Here is a 12178-nt window from a genome sequence, read left to right as displayed (position 1 = left end):
GAATATATAATTAAGCATTGCCAAAGTAAATCTTATTATGTCTTGGAAAAATAAGTTGCGTGTGTTGCATATAGAGAGAGGCATCGGATAAGTCCTCTCCCTTGAAAAGCATTACCTAGGTTTTATACACGCTTTACATTCAGATCGGACGCATTGAAAAGCAATACATGTGTCCTGAAAATTTATTTGTAAAATTAACTTGCTTAAAGTGGATCTGATTTTATCTACTTAAGATAAAATCCAAACTCCTTATGATCCATCTTTTGCCTATATTTTCAATGTTATCTTATATCTCTCTCCCCATGTAGCTAGACTCCAGTCTTTATGTTCTTTAAATATTTTTAAATAGGTCAAGTTCTTTGCTCTCTTGCTGTTGCACAGACCTTTATCTCTATCCTGACTGGTTTTCAACCTTTCTGCGCATGGATGCCTTCCTACATGAAATAGAGCCTTCAGTCTCCAACTAGTTTCTAAATCCGTGGATTCTTTTGTTTCTTTGATCACAGTCATATAGAAACACTTTAGAAGTATTTTTATCATTTGGTTAATACTTGGCTTAATTCACTGTTTTTTTTGTTTTGTTTTTTTTTCATACTGTACTGACAGCTCTCAAAAGGCAGGCTTTTTTCACCATTTATATTTTTCACCATTTTCTCTTAGCCTATTTCTAGGTGTTTGCTGACAGCCTGAATGAAGCACATTTAACTGAGCCCGAAGCAGTGCTAAGTGTGTCTGGCCATCTCGATAATAAACTGTGTATGTGTGTGTGTGTAAGAGTGTATGGGTGTGTGTATATGTGTGTGTGTGTGTGTTTGTGTGTGTGTCTCCGAGGTCTTTATTTTAACCCTTATCAACTCATCTGAATGTCCCTTCCCTCCCTTCTGCCACGCATCACTCAATCTCAGGGTCTCAGACTAGAAACTATGAGCTTCTGCTTCAAAAACTGGTCCTTCCCCAGGGGCTCTGGTTCCCTTTTCCTCCCCCCTTCCCAGGGAATACCTACCTCGTATTCAGTCTCTGCCTGCTGCCCTTCCTACTATATCCTCTTTAGCACTCAGTGTGCTCTCATGTCTCCCATCTTTTTAAAACGAAACCAAACCAAAACAAAACCAATCTATTCCCTGTAGTGGACAGTTTCATCTAGCAGTATTCTGAATGTTTAACCCTGACCCTCTTTATTCTTGAAAGACTTATGCCTACATGCTGTTTTAAGTTGCTCACTAATCCTTTTTCTTCGGCAGATTCTATGTAGGCTCCGCTCCATTTATTCCATCAAAAACTGTTTCTGTTACACTTATTGTCGGCTTCTATGCAGCCACATCCACCACATTTTCACAGTCCTCTAACCGGACATGTCAACTGAATTAGAAGCATTTACCACTGTAACTATGATAGTAATGTAAATAGATTACAATGCCCATGAGTTTACTGTATAGCAAGCAAGGTGGCAAGAAGTTCATATGGAAAATTCAGGCTAATAAGCAAAACTTCCTTTGAAACACTAAAACATCTGTAATCCTGAAACACTGTACACATAAGCAAGAGTGAACGAAGCTTCAAATTGGCTTGGCGGTTGCCCTGAGACACACGCTTAGCCAATGGTGGAATGGAATTAGAAGCCGTCCGAGCTGACTCCATAGGATTCACTATTAACCCCCCTATTATATTTCCTTATCCTTTAATCAATTTCTTCCCTTCACATCTAGGCAACATTCATTCCATTTGTTTTCTCTTGATTCTGAGTGTTCTTTCTTCTTCTGTCTGACCTCTAACTACTGGAATGCTGTAGGGCTCAGTCCTGAGTTCCCTTCCGTTTTTTGCTCTGTATTCTTTCCCAACCTGATGTCGTCGTCTACAGGGTGAGAAGCTCACATGTATGTATCTCTGGCTACACCTATACATTCAACTCTGCCGTTTACAATCCAATGTTGATTGTCCACGACAGCTCAGCCACCATGTGCCCAAGTCAAAAGTTGACATGTTCCCCTCACAGCGCTCTTCACCTTCCCTCACCACCTTACAAAAAGGCATTTCCATTCACTTTCTTGCTTATCAAAACAATAGAAAAACAAACATGCGAGTCCCTTGGTTATTACTCTGTCTTACACTCAACATCTAGGAACATCACCTATGTTTTCTACAACCAAAATTTATCCCAAATCTGTTCTTTGCTTTGCATCTCCTCAGCCATCACCCTATTCAAATCTCCACCTACAATTCTCCCACCTGTTTAGTAGAACCAGCTCACCCCAATATTTCCCAAATATTGTTTTGTTTTCAAAGCTTTGCACATACTGTTCCTTTGAGTTGGAATACTCTACATCCACTCAGTTTTCTACAGATGGAAGTTCTATTTCTAACCCTGGAAGACAGACAGCTGATTGGCAAACATAAATGATAGGCACATAATAGTCCACAAAACTTGTCAATGTCAAAAATAAACAGCTCCTCAGGACCTACAAAAATTAACACTCAAGGTGAGAGGTATAAAGCAGAAATTGAGGAGCGAAAGTCTGAGGAAGTTGTAGGAAACTATAATTTTGGGAACGAGTGTCCATTTTTAGACAATACAACACCTTACATTTAGAATAACAAAAACAATTATACTTTTCCCAGAAATCTATGATGTATATGGAACATAGGAAACATTACATTAATGCACTGGGTTAAACAGATTATTATCTTTGGGCTTCAAAACACCAACTTCACCCAGTTTAATTCAGAAGGAGACACCTTGATTTTAATCATTGTTCCTTAAAAATGACTTTACATAATTCAAATTTGTTAAAAAATGAACCATTTTAAATAAATTTTGTTAATTTTGGTAATCCTGAAATAACAATACCTGAAAACAGTACTTACCATGACATGTGGGTGTCTCAGACCAACCATTGTCACCACATACTATGGTACCACTGGTGTGTCCATTTCCATTTTTATATCCATCATGGCATACATAGTCCAACCTTTCGTTGACCTTAAACCACGTGCCATGACCTTTGGCTTTGGCATTCTCAAATACGGGCACATCACAATATTCTAATGCATAATAGAATTGAGGATTTCATTTCTAATATTATTTAATGTACAGTCAAATTGAGTAAGGAAAAAAGCTTTACCAATTAATATGTGCTAATAAATTATGTATCATATAAAAATAATCTAAGAATACTAGTGATAAATCATTGTTTTAACATAGCTACTCAAAATGAAAAGTTAGTTTCTATAAAGCTGTTTTCTTCTCACTTAACATGGAAAATTTGTTTTAAGAAGATTTTTCTCAATTAAATGATACTCAGGTATTTATTCCATGCTAGCAATAAAACAGGCCATTACAGATGTGTCGTACTTTTTTCCCCATGAAGCAGAAGAGCATTTTGTGTGTCAGGATTATTAGCAGTTGTAACACATGTGCCAAAAAGTTTGATTCATTGTACAAAAAGATTAATTTTCAACAATTGGACTACATTTTTAAACATTTTCAAAAATTCTACTTTAAACATGCAAATTTTCAAAACTTACATGCTAACTTCCCTTTTCCAAATATTTTAATGGCTGTGTATTCTTTTATACTGTCAAGAGTGAATGTACTGAGAGTTCTATGTTTATAATTATTATAAGATAGTAAAATGCTAAAAGCTAGTCTAAATTTTCACTAACCCTATACTAGAGTGATGTTAATAAAGGTTTAGATAATTTACCTCACCTTTTATAATGTGTTAATGTAGCCAGCTAGTAAAAGCTTTAAAAAATGTAAAGGTAAAATATACTAGAAAACAATTATAATAGATATTTTCTCTTCCCTAGTAAGAGTTTACAATGGATAACTGATCACTATTTAGTACAAAGTTAGTTTGATATGGAGACATTTTTTCTCCTTTTTCACCTGGCTAATGCCCATTAGTAAGCAAAAAAATATTGCAAGGAAGAAATGGAATACAAATTGTAAAAATGGATAATTTAAATATCCACCTAAAGTGAGTAAAAAATCTCACTGCACAGCTTTGGGTTCAATAAGGTGACCTGAGCAAACAGCTCTTAGAAAATCTCCATGAACTTCAGGGCCATGGTACGGGGACACCGCTCAGCACAGAGTGATCTGTTCTGTCTGGAAGCGCTTCTCTGTCCCCCTAACGAGGAGTCTGTGTAGGTTTTCTAAAGGAAAGGAGTTTTCAGAAGAGCCCTAGGCTTTGGTATCTGACATATGAATTCCACAGGTGACATATTCCAGCATATAAATTATATAGATGACAATATTCCAACATGATGCCCTGTGAACCCATAGCTTCCCTGAAAAACATAACTTTTATGTCTAGGAACAAACACTCAGACATAGAAGTCTGATCACCTAAAAACAGGCACAACAGGCAACATGTCTCAGCTAAAAACAAATGAGTTTACACCGGCAGCCACAAAAGGCTCCTAACTAGTTACTAAGTCACTGGATGCTGCACAGTGGAAAGAACTTAAACTGAAAGATGGACTGACTTTCCACCCTACTAGCAATTAATCTTAACAGCCAAAAAATTATCTATATTTTCTCAACATTCTGTATCTCTTCAAATGAAACCACCTCAGCCTACCCCGCCCCCAAACACACCCAAAAATAATTCAGATAAAGGAAACTTTTGTTCACTGGTCACCATGACAACGAACACTAACATCGTGAATGACTTACTAATGCATGTGGGCTGAGCCGACCATCCCTTTTGCTGACATGTAATCGACCCGGTGGTGTGACCATCTGGTGTCACATATCCTTGTTTGCACTTATATTGTACTCGTTTATGTACAGGATATGTAGGATCAGATTCAGAAATAAATCCATTTGGAATTTCCAGGTCCGATTTTGAACATGTTTCTAAAAGGTAGGGAGCATAAGGAAAAGATAAGCATGTATTCAACCAACATTTTCATAAGGACTCAAACAACATAACCATATAGAAAATATGGAGTCATTTGTAAATGAAAACCGGGAAAAACGTAATCATCCAAGCTCTTGGGTCAGAGAAGATTGTCTATGAGTTTCAAAGGTACTACAACAAGATACTTAATTAAAAATTATTTAGGAGCAAAGCAAGATTTAAAATACTCAGAATCCATTCCAAGAAATTACTACAAACCTGTGTATCTAATGGACCTGGAACCCTCCAGCTACCCAGAGCTCTCCTAGCAATGGGTCCTTTCGTGCATTTTACTTTAAATATTCTGAGGCTAGAGCTTATGTGTTCCCATCACAAGGAAAGAAGTTAAGTATGTGAGCTGACGGATCTGGTAATTAGCGTGACCATGGTGATCATTTCACAATGTGTACATATACCAAATAGCAGCTGTACACCTTAAACATGCGCAATTCCTATTGGTCATGATACCCCATTAAAGCGGAAATAAATCAAATTGCAGAAAATAAAAATATGAGCAGAACTGAAATAGAAACAAACACTAGAGAGAATGTACATAGTTAAGGTGGTTCATTGAAGAAATTTACCAAACTGATAAATACCAGGCGAGAGGAGTTGAGAAACAGTAAGTTCCCTCCATAAACAATGAGGAAACCGAATTAAATGCACGAACATAACCTTGTGAGGCTTGGGGAAACACTCAGGGTCTAACGAAAATTCTGGAGGGATAGAGGCAAATGATGTGAGCTCTACCCTCAAAGTGCCTTTATTTGGGTTTTTCTTTTCGAGACTACAATAGCGGAGGAGAAAACCCTTGGCATACCAGAGTATGCTGACTAAAGTACACAAAAGTCAGTGATCTCACAGAAGTGGACATCACTAGAAATTGCACTTAGAGAACCAGAGGGAGAAACTATGGAATGTAACATAGAGCTCAACGGATCTGCACAGAAATCACTAGATTCTTTGGCTGAATATATCACACTACAGTGCAGGGCACAACCCCATGAGAATGGGTAACTGCCAGAGGAAGCACCCCACAAATTCAAAGATTTCCAGGGCACACACAACCCTGGAAAACATTCCGATTTGATCAGAGTGGAACGACCTCTTTAAACACCAGTCCTTAGTACAGAGACCAGAAGAGGCCTCACTCATCCGCATTCTGAATAAACTAGTCTTAGAGTAAAGGCTCCTAGACCAGCCATAGTAAAGTTTAATTAAGAGCCTTGAAGGGGTCAAGAAGACCCATAACCCACTAAGCCTTCCAAAACGAAATGAAGGCCAGCAAACCCCAACCCCCAAGACATGCGCCTAGGGGAGGGAACTCAGGTGGCGGCCCTGTCCCTCTTGCTTCTTCATGGCCTCCGCTCTTGGACGCTTTTCCTGTGATGCTGTGCTGAAACTTCTCTGCTAGATCCCCGGGCTCCCACAGGGATGCTGTCATCCATGGTGACTGTCAACTTCAGTGTTCTTTGTGCCAGGACAATAGAAACCGTGACTGAGCCCCAGGCTGATGTCACGTTATTCCTACATGGATCCACTTTGCCATCATGGACTGTGTTTCTGACTAAGGTCTCTCAATAGGCTCATTTGTTTTTCAACATTCGCATCCGGAGTTCAGTGTATCCACTCACACACTTGGAAGAATAAAAGCAAACAGGTGCACTGGTGGAAAAAGAAGCTGCCACGAACATTTTGCCACAGTTATTGTGTGTGAGTCTTAGAAAATCACAGACATTCTGGGATCTCAGACGAGTTTACTTACTGACACGGAAGCATGTGGGAGGAGGGGACCAGCCATTCTCCGTACATGTCATTGAGGTCTGCTCATTGGGAAGGCTGTAGCCGGGATGGCAGTCAACTCTCACAGTATCACCCTGGAAATAATCTTTACGATATACTTCATAACTTGGGTCATATCCATTTACCACATGCCTGAAGGTACATTTTCCTAAGAATTACAAAATGATGCATAAAAACTCATAAATTTGTTCAAGATGGTAAATTAAAAGTTATCTTTACCATATTTAAATTAGAATGCATAAGCATCCAAATATAACATATAGAATAAGAAAAACTAAGCTACTACCAAATGTATCTTAAATAGAAAAATCAATACTCATATCGCTTATTTGTAGTTTTATAATTAAAATGTGTAAATGAAATAGATATTGTCATCAAGTCTCTATTTTTATCAAATGTTTTATTAATGAAGACTCCTCATAAAGGAGAACCTATAGTGGTCACTTGCTCATAGAACTCAGCCCTTGACATTGTTTTCATCACACAAGGCTTCCTTGTGTTCTCTTGTGTGGTTTTTCACTCACCACTCATAGAAATATTTACACACGCACTATTATAAAGAGGTGTACCTACTGCGACAGGGCACTGCTGGCGACCATCCTTCTCGTTTGCAAGTAATGTAATCCCAGTTTGATCCTGAGGGACTCACAAAGTTGTCATTACAGAAATAATAATACCACTTTCCTACAGGTGCCGGGAAGTATGGTTTATATCTATTTTCATCATATAGGCCTCCATGCTTTATTTCAGGAAAAGGACAGAGTTGAACTGGCAATAAAAACAAACAAACAAACAAAAACAGTATGAATAAAGTTTTGCCTTAATAAAAATCCAATGAGAGACAAATTGTTTCATTGATGAGTCATATTTTCTCATTAACATAATTACAGTGATTGCTTTAGATTTCTAGGACAAAAAAAGTTACAAAATTCAGATGATGTAATAAGATTTGTTTTGTAATCATCACACCTTACATATAAATATTGAATCAGTCTGTTTTGCTCCTGAAACTAATACAATGTTATATGTCTATATTATCTAAATAAATAAATAAATAAATAATCCTTTCCCTCATATTGTTCTGCACGTGGAGGTTTGTTTCATGGTGATAATAGACGCCTCTTCAATGGTATCATACTTTCAAATTTCATGTGGACTTGGGCCCTGATGTAACACTAAGGCCACTGACCTACAACTAGTGTCATTACACGTTTTGATTCATGGAATATCCACTGTGTGGGCCACCTTTACAATGAACTGTGATGGATAAAGAAAAGGAATATGATTGTCAGGACAGAAAACACTTGAAAGGGGCTAAAGAAACATCCCTGGAAATAAAATACCCCATTGAATTGAGTGGCATTTTGTGACAGGTGATGGCTTTAGAAAGTTCCAGTGTCTTCAGCACTCCTCCCTCCTAAAAGGGAGCCTAATTGCCCTCCACCTGCCTGTACTGGACCCACTGACTCTCTTCTAGGCCATGTGTGGCTGAGGTGACAGTGTGTGGCCAGGTCACGAGAGGTGTGGAGGCTTCTTCCTCTCTCTCAGAACACTGGCCCTTAGGAATCGAGACACCAGTCAAGCATCCTATGGGGACCTGTGGGTTTAGGCCCTGAGGCTGCTGCCGAAAGCCCCGGGAGGGAGCCATCCTGGCAGCCGCCCTCCATGATGACCACCGAGGCCACGTCCTGACTCAAGAGCCTGCCTCTGACCTTGGCAGCTAAGCCACTCCCAAACTCCAGACCCAGGGCAATCTGAGGTGATGGTGGCTTCTTGTTTCAAGTCAATAATATTTGAGGGAAAATTTGGTACACAGAAATAATTAACTAACATACTAGGTGGTAGATAATACTGGTCTTGCCAATGTTCTCATTCTGATGTAGAAATACGTCATTTAGAGAAATATATAATGATATATACAGGTACCTACTTAACATTGAATAGCAAAAAATTGAAAGTTTTTCACTTACAATCATATTTTTTACCTGCTTAGAATTGATTACTTTGAAAAGCCAAGAATGACTCTAAATCCTGGCTTTACAAAAGGCAAAGATTTGGACTTATTAGGTCCCCATTTTTTTGGTTTCTGAGAAAGTAATTACAGAATTAAGAAGCAGGTGAATATACGAAAGGACTTACAGGTGCATCTTGGATGGGGCTCCCAGCCTATATTAGTGCATCTCGCCGTATTTCCTCGGGTTGCAGGATAAAAGCCGTTTTTACACTGGTATGTGATTACAGTTTCAAGTCTGTATTTGGTCATTTGAGGACGGTAGTTACCGTTTGGAATATAGGGAGCATCACAAGTCATTTCTGAAAAAGGATATGTAGATAAGGCCATAATTACTCTCCATGAAAATAATCAAACACATGAAAATGAAGAAAGCAGATGTTATTTTTGTCCTTACCATGTGGCAAAATGGCATTAAATGAGCACCGCCTCATGTCCTTCCCCTACAGCACTATATCTCTCGACCACATTTGTCATCTGATGTATTTGTGTCCCCTGTGCTCTTGAATCCCCTTTCTCCAAACCATCATATATATCATGATATTCCACACGTGGCAATGATGTCATAATATCTCACTTCAACTGTTCTCCCCACTTCCCTCAAGTCCCTGGGCTTCTGAAGTTCTCGTAAGGACTGTTTACAAATACTCTGAGCGTCCTCCTTGACTCGCATAGGATAATGAGGTGGCAAGAGTATGTTTCCCTTTCAGGGAGGAAGTTTCAAAAGCCATTGTGTGAATTTTTATGTTCTCCTGCCCACAGTGGCAGGGGCAGTGGAACGACGTGGAAAGACCATATCTCTATCTTCTGAATCTTACGAAAGACAGAGGAGCAGAATTCCTTCTAATTCACACTAGAAGTGAACATGAATAGGAAATTAACTGTAGCTCACTAGGCTACTGAAATTTGGAAAGACATTTTTCTTACTGGAATAGGATAATCTAGTCCAGGCTTTGACAAACTTTCTATGTTATGGACCAGATACAAGTTGTTTGCCACAAGTACTGAGGCTGCCTTCAAAGTGCAAAACTAGCCTTAAACAAACCATAAACAAATGGGCATGGCTGTTCCAATGGAACCTTGTTTACAGAAAGGGGACAGGCTGGATTCGCCCTGCAATCCACACTCCTGGACCTGGTCTGTCCTAATTCATGAAGCTCCTTCTCTCAGTCCTTTTCATCAACTTTGTTATATTTCAACAATGGATCCATTTGCAATATTCTTTTTCTAATAAAATGCCACGCCTTCTAACTACCGTGGAAATGTAAGATCAGCATTTAAACTGGTGCCACGTTGCGTTTTGGATTCAAATCCTGTGCTGGATATTCAGCACTGCATGAAATCCATCCATACACCCCTATTTTACTTCCTATGCTATTTCCCCGAATAAGTGACCAATAGTCTCATCTTAGGCAAGTCACCTAACACAACTGCTCCTTCATCAATAGATCATTAATCCTTGTATTCACAGAAAACAATTGAGACTACCAGCCGAGAGTTCTCTAGATCTTTGCAACATTTTTTTTTTAAACATTAGTTGTATCTGTTTGAACTTAAGCCTTTCCCTTGGTTTGATGATAAGGTATTTTTTTTTTCATACTCAAGCTGCTTCTCAAACCTTTTATTTTCCTGTAAACCATTGTTGATTCCTTCCCTGTTTTATTTTGTCAACCACTCTCTCTGTAATGGGTGTGAAGCTTCTCCAATTTTAATCTCCTTTTCTCAGTGCTCAGCTAGTGTGCTACATTTGTTCTCCGCTTCACACCAAGGTCCTGAAAATGGCATTTTACAATTGCTATTGTCCACTTTCCGACCTCCCATTTATTTTTCGATCTTTCTGCTTTTTGGCCTCTGATAGCTCCACTGTGCTGGTACTGCTGTGACAAAAGTCCCCAATGTCCTTCCGTTTCCCAATTGCCAAACTCTTTATATTCCACACATTACAGTGGCTTGGATGGACTATGGGCCCCTTAGCTATTTGTAGAACTGAATAGATAAAAAACCCTCTGTGATACTTGACACAGTTCATCACTGACTTCCTGAAGTACTCCAATGCCTTCCTTTCTTATGGTCTCCTACCTCTCCTTACCTTGGACTGAACGATACTGTGTTATTTTATTCATGTTAGTGACAGCTGTTCCTCTTCCTCTACTCAATTTTGGGCCCCACCTACTCAGATCTCACCTCGGACCTCTTTCCTAGTTACTCTCTGCCACCAACACAATAGCTTCTGTCCGATCTTCACACATGCCAAGGTTATTCCTGCTGCGTGCACTTTTTATTCTTTGTTTCTAGAATGATTCTTCTCTACCTATTCCTATTGGTTCTTATCACCACTCCAGAAACATCCTTCCTGATAAAAAGCTACCACCATTATGTTAACTTCTTTTGTGAGATTCATATCTATAAATTCAACTGCAGTTTCACACTGGACAGATCCATATGTATAATTCAAAGGATATGCAACTTAATATACGTCAAACTAAATCATCATCCTTCCTTCAATATATGTGTGTCCTCCTGTGTGTAACATTTTAATTTCTGGCACAAGAACACCATGCAGATGCCTGGAAATTTAGCACATATTTCTTCGTCCCCATCACTCCAATAGACTCAGAAGCCACATCTATAAAGTTATAATTAATGCTTATATATCTCCTCCTCTGCGTAGCATACCTCCACTGTGCACATGTAACACTAGTGGTATTGTAGTCGTTTCTCTTTTATTTCCTGTTTTTGTTTTATTAAATTTATTGGGGTGATATTGATTAATAATATATACATATATGTTTCAAGTTCTATAATATGTCATCTATATATTGCATTGTGTGTTCACCTTAATTGGTCTTAAATTTACACTCTATTCTGAAAGAATAAGCTTTGATTATTTCCCTAGTGCTAACATGATAATATACTCATATTAGCAATGGTTACATTAAAACATAAGAGAATATATATGTGACCACCAAAACACAACTTTTACGTAAAATATGTCTTCAGTGTTTGATGTAATTGACAGTAACTCCAAATGAACCTTAAATATGTTAATCTATTTTTCTCTCATTTCATTGTGCTGTATTTATCATATTTTCCTTTTTTAAAAAATTAAAGTTTGTTGGGGTGACAATGGTTAGTAAAGTTACATAGATTTTAGGTGTACAATCCTGTATTCCATTGTCTATATATCCCATTGTGTGTTCACCACCCAGAGTCAGTTCTTAAATTGTTAAGTTATGACATGTAACAGAAAATGAAAATGAAATTGTGTAAAGAAAATGGTTTGTAAATGTGGAATCTTTGTGTGTGTGTGTGTGTGTGTGTGTGTGTGTGTGTGTGTGAATGAGTCTAGTTTCAAGAGAAGTAAACACAGGAATTGTAGTAACACAGACGGGAAAACAGAGATTTTCCTTTGTTAAAACAAATATGTGCTAAGCAAGTGTTTTAAGTAGGTAGCTCCTTG

The 12178-nt window shown here is 38.3% G+C and overlaps 1 protein-coding gene across 5 annotated transcripts in view; it reads right to left on the bottom strand.

The window, feature by feature from the left end:
- Positions 1-12178, bottom strand: part of CFH (complement factor H) — a 50224-nt gene that overhangs the window by 18928 nt on the left and 19118 nt on the right. For 3 of the 5 annotated variants that reach the window (XM_088799162.1, XM_088799158.1, XM_088799159.1), the window contains 5 exons: positions 8847-9020; positions 7281-7475; positions 6670-6855; positions 4679-4861; positions 2863-3039 (listed from right to left, as the gene is read on the bottom strand). In XM_088799162.1, the coding sequence (XP_088655288.1) occupies positions 2863-3039; positions 4679-4861; positions 6670-6855; positions 7281-7475; positions 8847-9020 (915 nt within the window). The remainder of the gene's footprint in view (positions 1-2862; positions 3040-4678; positions 4862-6669; positions 6856-7280; positions 7476-8846; positions 9021-12178) is intronic. The other 2 variants (XM_088799161.1, XM_088799160.1) reach the window with 1 other exon arrangement.

Source organism: Rhinolophus sinicus, chromosome 6 (assembly GCF_057876585.1).
Source record: "Rhinolophus sinicus isolate RSI-liver-muscle chromosome 6, RSI-T2T, whole genome shotgun sequence".
In the NCBI taxonomy this organism is placed as follows: Eukaryota; Metazoa; Chordata; class Mammalia; order Chiroptera; family Rhinolophidae; genus Rhinolophus; species Rhinolophus sinicus.
This window is presented reverse-complemented; position numbering and strand designations above follow the sequence as displayed.